This window comes from Coptis chinensis, chromosome 5, assembly GCF_015680905.1.
Source record: "Coptis chinensis isolate HL-2020 chromosome 5, ASM1568090v1, whole genome shotgun sequence".
In the NCBI taxonomy this organism is placed as follows: Eukaryota; Viridiplantae; Streptophyta; class Magnoliopsida; order Ranunculales; family Ranunculaceae; genus Coptis; species Coptis chinensis.
The window spans coordinates 34,047,742-34,064,479 of record NC_141460.1 but is presented as its reverse complement, the minus strand read 5'-3'; the positions used below and the strand labels follow the sequence as shown (position 1 = coordinate 34,064,479).

The window sequence follows — 16,738 nt, the reverse complement described above, 5'->3', positions numbered from 1 at the left end:
AGTGCCATTGAAGTTTCTTAGATAACTAATGGTTTTGTAGCCTGGGGGGGCGAGTTTGATAAAACAACGAAAACAATGGTGGTGGCGGTGGTGGTTACACGGTGGCAGGTTTGAAAACTTGAATTGGTGGGTATTTTCTTGGTGGAAACGGTTGGAGATTGTGTTGGTGTTTCACAAAGGGGGTGGTGTTTCTATTTTGATGTATTCTATTTTTATTTTTATTTATTTATTTTTTGAATTTTTGGTTGCTAGGGTTTAATTAGTGAAAGTTGGTTTGAGAAGATGAAGTGCGATTAAGTTTTGGAGGATGGGCGCTGGCGCGCTGTAGGTGAGCGCGAGTTGGCCCAAAGCCCAATTCGATTTTTCGACTTTCGTCGATTTTTAGCGCAACTTCAAACTAAATTTCCCGCTTCGTTATCGGTCCGATTTTTGCGAATGAGATATGGAAATGATCAGGAGAGAATTTCCAATCCAATGATCCATAAACTACTCTATTCCGACCATGGGTGAGATAATACTAATAAGTAAACTATACAACATTCTTACGAAATGGCATTTATCTCACCTACATAAAATTAGTTTTAGTTTTAGTAAAACTAGTTTACTAAAACTAGTTTACCACGTATTATGCTATGTTTCACTTTAGCATTGTTAGGGAAGCTATGTTCTAATTGACTCATTGTTCTTGTAGTTTCTTAAATGACGAAATATGATTAATGCTTAATCCTACCGTGTTCTTTTACTTCTGGCAATTTAGTTTCCTGGCAACTGCCAATGCGCTCATTAATTGCCGTGATGGTTCAATGTCCATGTCTTTTGGCCATCTTGCTGTTGAAGTCAATGTTTTTAAAACAAGGACACAGTTACCCGATTCATCTATGGATGGAGAGGTAAGCATGATCGAGAGCTTCGCTCGAGATTATTTCAACAACACGTTCCCTGATAGTCATATGCCCAAAATTCTTTCCTTTGGAAAGTCAGACTCCAACATTTTCATCCCTACACTAGTCGATACACATATTATTGATGAGGGCCGGGATAGATGACTTTCTCAAAGATGTAGAGGACTACCATAGTAATGTAGATATGACCAATCTAGATGAGGAATTGATGAGTTTCTTCGAAAGTAGGTGACGATTCACCCTATCAAGATCTACCTTGCACAACATCCACCTCGATTCCCCTCCTTCCACCCTTTCAAAGGAATCTCGAGTTTGCACTCGATCCTTTTTGGTTCACTTTGTGCTTCATAATTTTTAAATCCTCCTAGCAAACGGATACTTGGAAGGACAAACTATTTGACACCTTCATTTTCAGAATTGAGACAGTCCCTCCACACACACAATGAATGAGTTCGGTACTAAAACCACATCCTCATTGTGTATGCGGGCTGTCTTTTCTACAACTTATCCATATCCACCATATTCTCCACAACCATTCACTTTTCCACACTTATTTACTAAAACACCCACTCATTCAAAAATTAAAAAGAAGGTGCATGATAGGTTACACAATAGGGTTATCCGACTTAGTTTTCATTCTACTAGGCTCGCGTCGTAGGAAATCTTGGTGCTTGATTGTGTTTGGATATGTTTTCTGTGATATTTATTTATGGAATGATCCACAACTATTTCGTTGTTGATATATGATCAACTGCATGTTCATACATATATTTTAGATAAAGTCTCGAGTATCCGACTATAAAAACGACTAAATTTCTGTGTTTGGTGCACTTCCTTTCACTTTAATATATTGGTGAGGGCACCATTAAGGTAACCGGGCCCTCCCTATGGAGTGTGTGGCTGTAAGTACCGGATCCTAAGTCCACGGTTCACATAGTTCACGTTTTCCACTCTTGCATGTTTTTCTCGGATTTTTTAGTCATGTTTCTCTATGGTGTGAATTATGTCTTTATTGCTTATTGTTTTTCCTTCTAAAAAAAATAAAATAAAATAAAAAATAAATAAATAAATAAATAAAAAATAAAAATAAACATAGTAATCTAGGAAGTTTCGGGAATCTGACTTTAAAAGACCCACTGCTAAAAACAAATTTTCTAAGCTTCGTTGTAAAAATTTGTTTTGGGGGTGGGGTGTTCGTGTTTCCGTACTAAAATATTTTATGTCCCATTACAGTTGCTTAGGCCGTTTTATTGTATTACGATTCGGATTGACATAATCTATTAATTTAGAGTTCATTCGTTCGCATAACTTACGTCATGCACGCACTTCTAGGCGTTTTCCACTATCTCGTATGTCATCCGAAGTCGGAATAGAGTGTTTTATGGATCATTGGATAGGAAATTCTCTCCTGATCATTTCCATATCTCATTCGCAAAAAATCGGACCGATAACGGCGGCAATTTTGAATTGAAATTGCGAAAAAATCGAAAAAATCAAAATTTCGATTTTGGGCTTGGGCCCAACCAGCCCACGACCGGTACCGCTTCAGCGTATACCTTCTCACCATCAGTTCATCGTTTTCATCTTCCATTCCGCCATTAACAAAGCTCCAAAACCTAAAACAAAATAAAAAAATGAAAAGAAAATACAATAAACCCACGCCCAAAACCAAATCCTAACCCCAAATCTTCTCTAAAACCAAACCACCACAACCCCACCGATTTAAATGACTAAAACCACCCGAAATTTACAAATTTTGGTGCTGCGCCGCCACCACTCCACCACCACCACTGCTCTTTCAGTCGGTCAATTTAAACCACCACTACCACATCATATTTAAACCCTCACTCCATTCCAAACACTAGATGGCTCAACAATGCCGAATTATACCGAGCAAGTTTTCATCGCCGACCACTACACCGCTTTCACGGTGGCCTAAAATGGCTAGTAGAGACTGGGTAGTTTGTGGTACTCGACCGAAGCCTTCTACCATGAAGACTTGGTCCGACGGTTCTACAACACCAGGGAAGTTGGAGGGGAGTAGGATTTTGTGATGGTAAGGAAGAAGAGGAGGGAGTTGACTCTTTGGGATCGTTGGTGAGATTCTAGGCATTCCGCCTAGAATCTATCTGATGCCACTTTTAGAGCCCCATTTTGACGGGTAGAGCCTTTGATGGGCGTATTTGTCATCAATGGGAGCTACAATACAAACTCCCATTGTATGCGCCGGGCATCCCTCGGGACCAACCAAATTGTGGCTACATTTCTCGATTGGATTAATCGGAATGTCCTAGGGAAGGACAAGGTCGATTGACATCGGACTGCCACCTCCACATCTTATGGGTACTCCGGAGCGTAAGTACAATTTCTGTATCTTGGAGTTTTTCTTTGAAGCATGATTAGGGGGTTGGAAAGTCTTTGGCACCTCTTCCTGTGTTAATTACCAAGATCATGCTGAAGATGAAAGCAGCTCCGGCGTCTGATAGGATTTACATTACCCTGCACCGTAACCCGCGTATCTATAGGGAGTGTGTCCAAGAACGCTGGATATTGCCCATGGATAGGGAAATCGGATATAGGGAAGGGGATGAGGTAGAGGAGGAGGATGAGGATGATCGGGAGGAGGATGAGGAGGACGTGACTTGCTTTGATACGGATGCCTTCCGAGGTGTTGGTTCGATCACGAGCGCGCATGGCTATGCTTCATAGGGGCATCGTTCACTAAACACTATCTCAGTGCAGACCTCCGGACTCGACGGTGACTATTCATCACAACCGAGATCCGCACCCAGAGAGGATGAGAGATGGGAACACGAACGGCTGAGATGGAGGCCCCCGGTTTAGAGTGGACATGCTTGCACGCTTCCCACCTCATCTGGACTTTGATTCGAGGACGCGCCTTTGAGGCATGGCGTCGTCGACGAAGGGCGACTCTGCTTTGGACCTTCGGGGAGCCCGTGAGCCACCACTAGAGAGTGTGCCCTCCGCCACCAATGGCGAGGTGTTTAGAGAGTCCGAGGATTGATAGTGGTTGTTCTTTTATTTATTTTTGTTGTTTTTATTGTAATGTAACTTTTATTTTCGTATTTTGAATTTTGTAGGAAAGGTACTCCGAATGAAAATTTTAATATAAAGGGTTATTTTCAGTATGTGTGGTTGTTTCATATTGATCCCACCTTCCCAACTTGTTTGGGGGTGGTTTTATCAATTCAAGCTTTATTTTTATATATAACCCTAGTGTTAGAATTTATTGCGGAGTAAGGTGAAAATATGGCCGTTTAGGCATATCTATGAGTGAGAATCATTGTAGGATGAAATCTAGATTAAATAGGTACATTCAATCATAAAATCAACCTAAAAGATACTGGGTTTGAATTAGAATCAAGAAAATGAGTTGTTTCCGTTTTCGGGTTTGGAAATTTTAGGATTTCCGGAAACTGCCGTAAATACTTTTTGGCAACTTCCCGATCCGTTTTAGCAACTTAAAACCTATATAAACTTGATACAATCTATCCTCACAACTCACACTACACCTAAACTCCATCACGCACCTTTTACACCCGCGATTCCCACGTTTCGTCTCCATTTTTACAAATCTCACCTTCGAGCGCCAGCACGCTGCAGGGGGCGCTTCACTTCTACACTTCGACAGAAAAATTTACTCGAGAAGCCGCCCGCCCAAGGCAAAGCGCGACTTCGCCAAACACTGGAATTCCAAAATACAAAGAGCACTGCGACTTCGCCTAGTTAATGGCTTTCCGCCATACGACTTCCGTGGACCAGAAATTTTCCAGTTTTTCGTAGTACCGGTTTGTTTTGCAGCTGTTCCAGGCGTAGTTTTGAGATGACATCTCCTATAATAATACCGAACAGTCTTTTCGAAGATTTGTTCCAAAGCACTACTTACGGTGCTTGGTTTCATGAGGTGATCACATACGTTGGTCGAACCTCTTATGGTAAGACCGGCTGAACTTTATTCTCCAAAGACTTGCATCTTATTTTTATAATAACTGCATTTTCTTTGAGAGACCGGATGGAGAACAAGTGTTCTCCATCAACATTGACGATGAACCAATGGAAACTACCGTGTTCTTGCTAGCATTTGTTCTTGGACTTTCTATGCCCGGCCGAGATACAAGACCCATGGTGCTATTGGGTCGATAATATGCATGTCTACACTTATGAGTCTTTGCACGAGGCTTATGGGGCATGCATTTTCCGTATTGAGGACCAAGGGGACTATAACGTTGCCCTTGGTAGCCTGTCCATGAACATAGGAACTGTTATGTTTTGGATTATGCTAAACATTTTAGGGGAATGGCGTTTTTCTTCTGTGAATGACGCCACTTGCAGCGTTTTCCTTGCTTTAGCCACGGGACGCCGGTTCTATGACCTTCCCAGAACTTTGATGTCTAGTTTAGCACGAGCCATACCATGAGGCATAAGTACCTTCTTATGCCCTCGTTTTAATTTCAATATTATGCTATGTTTCTTTCCTGTTTTTTGTACACGTTTCACGGATTGGATTAGGGTAGACACGGTGCGACCCACCAATAGTATTATTCGATCTTTCCGTGCAATGACTTGGCAAGGGTGGCGGATACAACCTCACCAGGTTGCACCCTACACCCCATCAGACCAAGTGGCACTTAATAGGTTAGCAACCATAGATGATAAATGGCGTGAAGCCTGGCAAATTATCATAGCATGGCAGGACGCGAAGGAGCCTCACTTCTTTATAGAAGTAGAGGATGACGAATATGATGAATAACAGCGGGAGTGGAGGTAAGTTTTTAGTTTCTGTTAGTGTCTGCTAATGTCCCAAGCAATTTCATTCTTTTAACCCCATAATGGGTAGAACTCGTATAGAGTTGAGTCAGTTTTATTTCCTATATTAGTACGTTCTAACCTTGTTTTGCGGATGTTTACGAATTTCCACGCTTCTTCAATGGTATTTTTCCTACCCTCTTTATTTAAATGCTTTGAGGACAAAGCATGCTTCTTGTTTGGGGGAGCATAGAAACACGTGTAATTAAGACATCTGCTAGGATATAAATATGTATAATATGCATTTGTTTTCTAGTTAAAATTTCAAAAATTCAAAAAATATAAATAAATAAGTTATGCTATACACTTAGGAATATTGGTATTGTTTCTTTCTCCATGCTCTTAACAATCTAGAAGTCTCAATGTAGTCCATTCGAGAATAATTGTTAGAAACTTAGGTTAATATATAGGTAATAATCTTTACATCTATCTATAAATATATTACATGAGTATCTATGATTGTTAGCAATAAGTTTTTCTCAAATCTAGGCTAGAGTACTTATTCTACAAATCCTGTGAGAATATAGCCTAAAAGTCTTATATGAGTGAAACATTTGAGAAATGACACAAGGGAGAAGTAAAATCCGGATAGAGAATTCACACGTCCACTTGCTTGATCACTAAACCATATCCTAAGCGAGAATTTAGGCCCTCTTTGGATCGATATAGCCAGAAATTCAAACCTATGAATTATTTTCCGCTAGTTAAGCCCAATCGAGCCTTTCATTAGCCCTTCCATAAACCACAATTCCTTTACCCTGTTACAAAAACAAAACAAAATAAAAAAAAAAAAAAATCAACCTACCCAATTTAGAATAAGTCTGAGAATAGAATGATGAAGAAAGAAGAAGAGAAAAAAACTGTGTAAACAAAAATTAGTTAGTGCTTCAGGAAAATAAAGAAAATAAGTTTCCATCCAAAGAAAAGAAAAATAAAAATAGAAATAAAATAAAACTCCAAAAATAGAATAAAAGGGAGTCAAAAGCCAAAGAAAAGAAAAAAGAAAAATATGGCTAAGGATGGAAACAAAGTGTAGAAGCAAAAGTAAATAACAAGGTTTTCTAAGTTACATAATATGAAGACTCTATTATCTCGGACTTGTCCTTTTGAATATCCATTTCCTTCATTCTTAAACCATCTCCTAATCCCCATGATACCTAATAAAGACCTTTAGCTCAATTAGGAATAGGTTAGTGTGATAGTAAGTGGCGATGTGTTTGATCGACTCCGACTTCCTTGTTGTCATTGAGATTGTAAGGTAAAGTGTGCCCACCGCATTAATCGGAGCAAATAAACTTGAGTGGAAAAATCAGAGTGGTTTTGTCTTGACATTTATGTGAGGACCTACTTAAGGACGCTTATTCCGAAGTTTCAGAAACGGACCTGCTATTACATTTCATAGTATTACTCATTGTTATATGTTTATTTTAGATGATTGATTATTATGCATATATTAGCTTAGGGTTACATTCCGACCGGGTTATTCTTATGTATTTGCTAGTGAGAGGTATAGATAGTTGAGACATGAATGAGAAAACAATAGTTTTATTTCTTAGTCGTTGTAGTATAGATGAAGTTTGTGAGTACCTTCATCGAAAAACTCTCACGAGGCTATAACTTCGTCCCACTAGGGAATTCCTAGTGGTTTAAGGCCTTGTTGCATATGGTCAATGCAATCGCGACTCAGTGAGACGAGAGTAGATAGAACTCCATTTTGGTCACTTATGCTAATTTCTCATATTTGCTTGAAGACAAGCAAAATGCTTGTTTGGGGTGGTTGATAAGAGCCCAAAACTGTAGTTTTAACCCCTTAGCAGTCATACTTTTAGACCAATTATGTGAGTAATAAGTAAAAGTTAAGACTGATTACGTGTTTTTATGTATTTCAGGCTTCAAAGTCAATTATGTGCAGGAATGTGCCACTTTGATGAGATAAAGGAGCAATGGTTGGTTACTAAGGAGTTCGGTGATTAAAGGCCAAGATTCAAGAAGACAAAGCCTTTGTAAAGCCCGGTCAAGATGAAAAGTCAAAGTCCACGCCGACGACTTCCGTCGACCCGAAAAAAATTCCAGTTTTCCGCGGGTTGTTCCCTGTTCATTCGCAGCTGTTCCAGAGCGTAGTTCGAGATGACATCTCCTATAATAATCTTGGAACAGTCTTTCAAAGATTTGTTTCAAAGCACTACTTATGGTGCTTTGTTTCGTGAAAGTCACACACACGCGTAAAATTTGGAAGGCGGCTTATGGTTCTTGCTAGCATTTGTTCTTGGACTTGCTATGCCCGCTGAAATACAAGACCCATGGTGCTATTGGGTAGATAATATGTATGTCTACACTTATGAGTTTTTGCATGAGTCGTATGGGGCAGGCATTTTCCGTATCGTCGACCAAGAGGAATATAACGTCGCCCTTGGTAGCCTGTCCATGAACATAGGAACTGTTATGTTTTGGATCATGCTAAAAATAAAGAAAATAAGTTTCCATCCAAAGAAAAGAAAAATAAAAATAGAAATAAAATAAAAACTCCAAAAATAGAATAAAAGGGAGTCAAAAGCCAAAGAAAAGAAAAAAAAATATGGCTAAGGATGGAAACAAAGTGTAGAAGCAAAAGTAAATAACAAGGTTTTCTCTAGTTACATAATATGAAGACTCTATTATCTCAGACTTGTCCTTTTGAATATCCATTTCCTTCCTTTTTAAACCATCTCCTAATCCCCGTGAAATAACACCTAATAAAGACCTCTAGCTCAATTAGGAATAGGTTAGTGTGATAGTAAGTGGCGGATGTGTTTGATCGACTCCGCTTCCTGTGTGTCATTGAGATTGTAAGGTAAAGTGTGCCCACCGCATTACACCGGAGTAGCTTAAACTTGAGTGGAAAAATCAGAGTGTTGTTTCTTGACTATTATTGTGAGAACCTACTTAAGGACGCTTATTCCGAAGTTCTCGAAAACAAACCTCGCTAAACATTTTATAGTACTACTCATTGTGTATATGTTTATTGTAGATGATAGATTATTATGCATATATTAGCTTAGGTTTCTGACTTGGTTATTCTTATTCAATTGCTAGAGAGATGTATAGATAGTTGAGCATGAATAAAGAAACAATAGTTTTATTTTCTTAGTCGTTGTAGTATAGATGAAGTTTGTGAGTACCTCACTGGAAAACTCTCACGAGGCTATAACTCGTCCACTAGGGAATTCCTAGTGGTTTAAGGCCTTGTTGCATATAGTCAATGCAATCGCACTCAGCGAAACGAGAGTAGTTAGAACTCCATTTTTGGTCACTTATTCTAATTTCTCATCTTTGCTTGAGGACAAGCAAAATGCTGTTTGGGGTGGTTTGATAAGAGCCCAAAACTGTAGTTTTAACCCCTTAATAATCATATTGTTAGACCAATTATGTGAATAATAAGTAAGAGTTAATACTGATTACGTGTTTTTATGCATTTCAGGCTTCAAAGTCCATTATGTGCAGAAATGTGCCACTTTAGCGAGATAAAGGAGCAAAAGTTAGCAGAACTTCCGAATGCCATATCTTTGGACTCAGACCTCGGATTGAGGCCTACCTTATGTCAAAACGACCGGATCGGAAAGAGCTTTGCAATGGTCCAAGCCTTGACCCAATCAGAGGAGCAGAAGTGGACGAAAAGTCTGTGGAAGCCAACTGCAGCTGAAGAGGCCTTTTTGGACTGAAAGAATTGGGTTTTGGGCCTGATTCTCTGGCCCAAAACATGGCTCCAAGCCCATGCACGATTTTTGGATCTGGATGTATAAAAACAAAAGCTTAACTCATTGTTAATGGCAGTTAGGTTAGGTAGATAGTTAGACCTAGATTAGTTAGCCTCCATTAATTAGTTTTAGAACTTAATTTAATTAGTTTCAATTCATTGTATTAGATTAAACCTTTGAATCTTGTTCTTCATTTGATTAGATCAATAAAGTAGTATTTTTTATCAATTTCGATTTTTGTCATTTCCATTTCTAGATCTAATTTCAATTCTTGTTCTTATTTCATTTTATTCATTAATTTAGATTTCATTATTGTTTAATTAAGTAAATTTCAATGCTTTATATTATGTTTAGTTTAGATTCAATGGGAAATGTTAGTTTGATGAATCAAGGCTAAAACCTCCATTAGAGGGGTTGATGAAGCCTTGATGAAGACTTAGTTGTTTAGTATAGAATTGGTTGTAGAATCTATTCCACTCTAGAAGGTCATGTTTAAGCCATGAGAATGGGTGGGCGACCTCACATGCTAGTTAGTATCCCAGGAATGCCATGAACACTAGGGATTAGAACTTCGAATTTCTGCCGTAAGAACGTGAGAATTGAGATACAACATTCTACACTAGGTTGTTAAGTTGGAGTCGAGGTGGATTCAATTCCCTCTAATCCTTTATCTAGATTCAAACAATCGTATTTCCGTAGCTTCGTTATTAACCTTAGTTTATATTTTATCTTGTTATTTATTATATCTAGTTATTTAAAATAACGCGTCTTGTTAGCATAACATTTCGTAAAGCTCTCATTGACTTAAGACTGATTTCTTAGACTTAGAAAACAATCCATGCTAGGGAACTAGGAGTGGAACGAACTTCCTACTCCACTTAGTGCAATTCGCATCGAGAGTAGAAGCTTTGATAATTGAGATAGTAAAAGATTAGTTTTAGTTTACTTACGCACTTGAATTCATCGTTCATTTCGTAGGTAAACTATACATTTTATAGTTATCACCTCGCTTGAATCTGAGATTACTAGAGCAGTAACCTCTGCCACAATATATGCCATCTGGAGAGAGAGGAACTTAAGGAAATTTCAGCAGAAGCGGCACTCAGAAGCGCAGGTAGGTGCAAAGATCAAGTCGAGATGAAGACGATCTACAAATCATGTTGACTGAAGTGCACGAACAGAGCGAAGAAAGGTACTTCCGACGGATCGGTATCCAAGTGCAATACAATACAAGGCTCCGGTGTGGTGCAAATGGTCCAAGCCGCAAACCAGGGGATTTACTGGTCAACACGGATGGGTCAGTTTCAGCTGACGCGAATGGGTATGGTGGTGTTATTCGAGATGAATTCGGTGCCGTCAAACTAGTGTTTACAGGGAACTCGACTAAAAGATCGGTTATCACCCAAGAGTTGCTAGCAGTTGAAGCTGGAATGAAGGGAGCAATCCAGATAGGAGCGAGGAGGATTTGTGTATGCTCAGACTCGAAGGGAGCAGTAGGATCTATTACTGGAGCAGAGGAGCCGCCTTGGTACTGCCTCAACATAGTGGCTGCTATTGCCTGTTTGAAGTTACACTTTGAATGGGTGGATTTTAAACATGTGTTCAGGGAATCAAACCGAGTTGCTGATTACTTCTCAAAGCTAAGCAAGGAACATGAGAATTCTATTTTGTATTTCCTACCTCCTTTAGACTATGAAATATCAGAAATGGTAAAGGAGGACGCACAAGGGAAAATGTATTTGAGAACATGAGTTTCTTTTTCTTTAATGCAGGTTGAGGTCAGCCTAACCTCTAAATGCTTCAAAAAAAAAGAATGTCTGAACATCAAGCTCGTAAGAAAATGAAAACCATGTTTTTCTTCTTTAAACCCATGGATGCCACCCCGGGAAATGATGTAACTTCTACATCTACTCTTGATATTTCAAGACTTGATAGAGATGGTCAACCTCCTTCACAAGTTCAAGTTGTTGAAATTGAGCAAGTTGAACCTTTTTCTCAAGCTCAAAGAGTTAGTGTTGAAGAAGTTGACTCCACATTTTTATTTGAACGTAATCCGGATAAACGTACTCCAATATATAATTACCTGGTTAATGATAAGAGCCCAAAACTGTAGTTTTAACTTCTTTAACAATATTGGTTTTGACCAATTATGTGATTAATAAGTAAGAGTTAGTACTGTTATCGTGTTTTTGGGTATTTCAGGTATTGGAGTCGAATATGTGTAGAAATGCATTTCTTTTGCGAGATAAAAAAGCAAAGGTTGGTTGTTAAGAAGTTCTATGATTAAAGGCCAAGATTCAAGGAGAAAAAGCCTTTTTAAAGCCCGGTCAAAGCTAAAGAGTCAAAGTCAACACGGGCAAAATTAGCGCACAAAAGTCAGCAGAATTCCAGAAGTCGTATCTTTGGACTCAGACCTTGGAATTGGACATACCTTATGTCAAAACGACTGGCTTGGAACGAGCTTTCCAATGATCTAAGCCTTGACCAAATCAAAGTAGCAAAAGTGGACAAAAATGCTATTGAAGTCAAATCCAGCTGAAAAGACCTCCGTGGACTGAAGAAATTGGGTTTTGGGCTCGATTTTCCGGCCCAAAAGATGGCTCCTCAGCCCATGCACGAAAAAGTGGATCTTGTCTCCTCCATTTTAAGACACAAGACTTAGCTCTTAAGCATCTAGTTTTTTTAGTTAGCCATTATCCAACAACTTGTTTTAGATCTAGTTTTTTTACTTGATAGAATTAGTTTTCCATTCCAATAGATTAGTTAGAACAAAGAATGAATATTATTTAGAATCATATTTAGTTTTATAATAAATTATTAGTTTTCATTTCAATTTAGTTTACTGATTCAATTCTGATTTAGTTTAGTTGTCTTAAATTCATAATTAGTTGTTTTCATTGATAATTAGTTAATCATTATCTTAGTTCTAATTTAGTTTTAAATCTTATTTTAATTCATTTGGAATCATTATTATTATTGTTAAATTAGATTTATAAGTTAATCATTTCTTCAATAATGGGTTGTTCTATGTGTTCTTGTGTTAGAAATGATAGTATAATTATTCAAGGCTACAACCTCCATTAGAGGGGTTTGAAAAAATCTTGATGAAAATTTGATTGTTGTTAGCGTAGAATAGTTCGTAATATTCTATTCCATTTTAGGAAGTAATTAGTTCACCATGGGAATGAGTTTGATTGCTTCACATGCTAGTTGTTAGTTGGTAGAGATTACCATGAACAATTAGGGATTAGAAACACCCAATTGTTATGCGGAAACATTACAATTCGGATTACGACAATTCTTCGTTAGTAAATTAAGTCAAGTTAAGGTGGAATCAAATTCTCTTAATTTTTTATCTAGATTCAAACCTTAGTATTTTAATTTTCATCTTATTATTTAGAACATTTCGATTACGTCATTTCCATCGTTGTTAGCATAATTATATAATCGTTACTCTCATCGACTTTGGTAGACTGATAATCGTAGTTAATATTGAATTCTAAAGAACTAGGAGTGGAATGAACTTTCTATTCAAACTATATTGCAATAGCATCGAGAGTAGAAAACTTTGATATATTAAGCGTAAATTAGTTTTAGTTTTACTTGCGTTGAGTCTCGTTACTTATTCGTAGGTAAAACTATAATTTTACTTTTATCAGTTAATCAACAAGATGATGTTAGACGAGCTTTTCTTGGAAAGGGGCGTTGGCTACTTGAACTTTGTGAGAAAGAGTATCCATCCACCATATTCAGAAAATAAACTCGCCGGTTCAACTCCTCTTGGTTCACATTCTTTCCTTGGCTAGAGTACTCACTCTATACGGATAGAGCTTATTGTTTTCCATGTTTTATATTTGAAACAAATCTGCCGAAGCATCCTGCATTCACTGTTGAAGGTTTTAAATGTTGGAAGAAGATTAATAATGGAAAGAAGTGTTCCTTTTTGCAACATGAAGGAGGTCCATGCTCACCTCATAGGTCAGCGATGATAGCTTGTGAAAATTTCATGAATCTTTCTCGACATATAGATAATGTGTTAAATACATTATCCAAAGAGGAGGTTGTTAAGAACCGTTTGCTAGTCAAAGCTATTCTTCAGTGTATTCAATTTCTTGCACTACAATGGATTTCTTTTAGAGGCCATGACGAGTCCAAAAAATAAAAAAATGGTGGAAATTTCAAGGGAGTGTTGGGATTTGCAGTGATGTTGAATGACAAGGTTGTAGAATTATTAAAAGATGCTCTGAGAAATGCCACATATACCTCACATTCAATTCAAAAGACACTTTTGCATATCTATGCTGATAAAGTGAGAGAGAGAATTCGTGAGGAAATTGGTGATGCAACATTTTGTGTCTTTGTTGATGAAACACAAGATAATTCAAACAAGGAGCAAATGGCGATTGTCCTAAGATTTGTTGATAGAGGTGGTTTTGTTAGAGAGCATTTTCTTGGTATTGTTGGTGTTAAAAACACTTGTGCTTTAACTTTGAAAGAAGTTATATGCAATATCCTTGCTCGCCATAATTTGCATATTATAAATATGAGAGATCAAGGTTATGATGGTGCTAGCAATATGTGTGGTCAATAGAATGAATTACATGCATTGTTTCTAAAGGAGTGTCCATATGCATATTATGTGCATTGCTTTGCACATCGTCTACAACTTACTCTAGTTGCGGCTTCTAAAGATGTTTCTAATGTTTGGTTGTTTTTTTCCAAGTTGGCTTCCATTGTTAATCTTCATGTTGCGCCTAAGCGTAAACAGGAGTTGGAAGATATTGATAAGAGCCCAAAACTGTAGTTTTAACCCCTTAACAATAGTACTTTTAGACCAATTATGTGAGTAATAAATAAAAGTTAATGCTGATTACATGCTTTTATGTATTTCAGGCTTTTATGTGCAGAAATGTGTCACTTTAGCAAGATAAAGAAGCAAGGGTTGGTTGCTAAGACGTTCTGTGATTAAAGGCTAAGATTCAAGGAGAAAAAGGCTTTGTAAAGCTCAGTCAAAACTGAAAAGTCAAAGTCAACGCAGGCCGAAATAGCGCATAAAAGTTAGCAGAACTTCCGAAGACCGTATCTTTGGTCTCAGACCTCAGAATTAGGCCTACCTTATGTCTAAACGACTGGCTCGGAAAGAGCTTTCCAATGGTCTAAGCTTTGACCCAATCAGAAGAGCATAAGCAGACGAAAAGTCTGTTAAAGTCAAATCCAATTGAAAAAGGCTAAGTGGACTGAAGAAATTGGGCTTTGGGCTCGATTTTCCTACCCAAAATATGGCTCCTCAGCCCATGCACGAAAATGTGGATCTGGTCTCCTCCATTTCAACACACAAGACTTAGCTCAGAAGTAATCCTTAGTTTAGGTAGCAAGTAGCCATTAGAGAATAGTTTTCATCTAGATCTAGTTTTGAGAATCAATTAATTAATTAGTTTTTATTATCTTGTTTAATTTAGTTATTGAATTATTGTTATTGCTATTCATTACATCAATAAAGTTAATTAGCTATATTCATAATCTTAGTTCTACATTAGTTGTAATTTCAGTTTTAATTCATGTTGATTCTTAGACTATTTGATCTATTCATTTAATCAAGTTTAGTTTAATTTAATTATGTCTTCCTATTATTGTTTATTGTCAATGAATCCAATGAAACTAGGCTAAAAACTCCATTAGAGGAGGTTAAAGAAGCCATGTAAGGATGATTGCTTGTTAGAATAGTTGTCATTTAGAATAGAGTTTCAAGTTCATTATTATGAGTGTTTAGAGATAAACCTCATAATGATGAACTAGAGTTTAGAGCCACCATCAAAGAGATTTGTGGTGGAGCTAAACTCTCATGCTAGTGGAACCTTGATTCGAGAGGACTTGGTATTCACTAGGGATCAATATTCGATTCGATGACTAACTAATAACCAATCGAATTACATGATGGAATTTTCCCCCTCTATGTTCTTCCAATTCATTAAATTCACCTTTTAATTGCTTAGTTAAATTAGTTTAATTTATAATTAGTTTTAGTTTAAATAAATCACAACACTACTTTCATTGTTCACACAATTATTTCCTTGTGTTTGATTAATTGAATTCGTTCAAGTCTAGATAGATTAAGAGTGGAACGATTTCGTACTCTATATATTGCATGAATATATATGTGAGAGTAGGAAATAAATAATTGATACCATAAGAATAAGGTTAGAGTAATCTAATTGAGTTTTTATGGGTTATCAGATACTCGGAAAAATGAAATTGATAAGCTGGTAGCTAGTGGTGAACTTGTTACTAGAAAAGGAGCTAATCAAGTTTCTACTTTGCAACGAGCAGGAGATACTAGATGGAGTTCTCATTTTGCTTTGGTTTGTAGCCTGAAAGAGATGTTTGATTCAATTTGTATAGTTCTTTAAAGCGTCATGAAGAACGGGTCAAACAACTCTATACGTGGGGAAGCTAAAGGTGCTATTCTTGCAATGAAAAGTTTTGAGTTTGTCTTTCTTTTTCATTTATTGCATAAGACTATGGAAATTACTAATGTCTTATGTAAAGCCCTGCAAGAAGAGTCCCAAGACATTTTAAATGCTATCAGCTTAGTCATCAGTATGAAAGCACTTCTTCAAGAATTAAGAGGATCTTCTTGGGACGTTTTCCTTAGCGATGTGATTTTGTTTTGCAAAAAGCATGACATTGATATGCCTGATATGGGTGCTCGACACATGGCGGATACATGTCGTTCTTGCCAGCAGAAAGATTACATTACAGTTGAGCATCACTATCGTGTCGAGTTATTTAATGTTGTAATAGATTACCAGTTGGTGGAATTAAAGAACAGATTTCCAGAAGAAACAATAGAGCTTCTTTATCTTAGTTCCACTTTGGATCCGAAAGATGCTTTTAAGTCCTTCTACATTGATGATATTTGCAAACTCGCAAAAAGTTTTATTATGGAGACTTTACGAAGCAAGAGATACATCATTTGAGAAGTCAACTGCAACATTACAAACTTGATGTGCTCAAGCATCCTCTTTTTTAGAAATTGTCTACCATCTCCGAATTATGTCAAAGACTAGTTGAAACAAGAAAGATAAAGATCTATTATTTGATTGATAGATTGATTTGTCTTGCCTTGGCACATCCTGTTTCCATGGCAACTACAGAACGAGCATTCTCAGCTATGAAATTGCTCAAAACACGACTTCGTAACAAAATGGGAGATGAATTTCTTGCAGATTGCATGGCTTTACATTGAATGGGAATTTGCTAAAGAAGTTGATATAA

The 16,738-nt window shown here is 37.4% G+C and overlaps 2 protein-coding genes across 2 annotated transcripts; both read left to right on the top strand.

Moving 5' to 3' along the window:
• Nucleotides 1-10,620: 10,620 nt before the first annotated feature.
• LOC147497359 (uncharacterized) lies at nt 10,621-11,214 on the top strand. Its single transcript, XM_086562855.1, has one exon. It carries the CDS (start codon nt 10,621-10,623, stop codon nt 11,212-11,214), a length of 594 nt encoding a protein of 197 aa, XP_086418981.1.
• Nucleotides 11,215-11,333: 119 nt separating this feature from the next.
• Nucleotides 11,334-16,440, top strand: LOC147497358 (uncharacterized). Its single transcript, XM_086562854.1, has 3 exons — nt 11,334-11,511; nt 15,698-15,822; nt 15,979-16,440. Exons 1-3 carry the CDS (start codon nt 11,334-11,336, stop codon nt 16,438-16,440), a joined length of 765 nt encoding a protein of 254 aa, XP_086418980.1.
• Nucleotides 16,441-16,738: the final 298 nt, after the last annotated feature.

Bases quoted from the DNA above. Each gene is read 5' to 3' on its own strand.
- LOC147497358 (XM_086562854.1), top strand. From the start codon at position 11,334: ATGGATGCCACCCCGGGAAATGATGTAACTTCTACATCTACTCTTGAT. The intron at 11,512-15,697 runs GTAATCCGGATA...ATGGGTTATCAG, and splicing joins CTCCACATTTTTATTTGAAC to ATACTCGGAAAAATGAAATT. The intron at 15,823-15,978 runs GTTTGTAGCCTG...TTATTGCATAAG, and splicing joins GGAGTTCTCATTTTGCTTTG to ACTATGGAAATTACTAATGT.
- LOC147497359 (XM_086562855.1), top strand. From the start codon at position 10,621: ATGTTGACTGAAGTGCACGAACAGAGCGAAGAAAGGTACTTCCGACGG.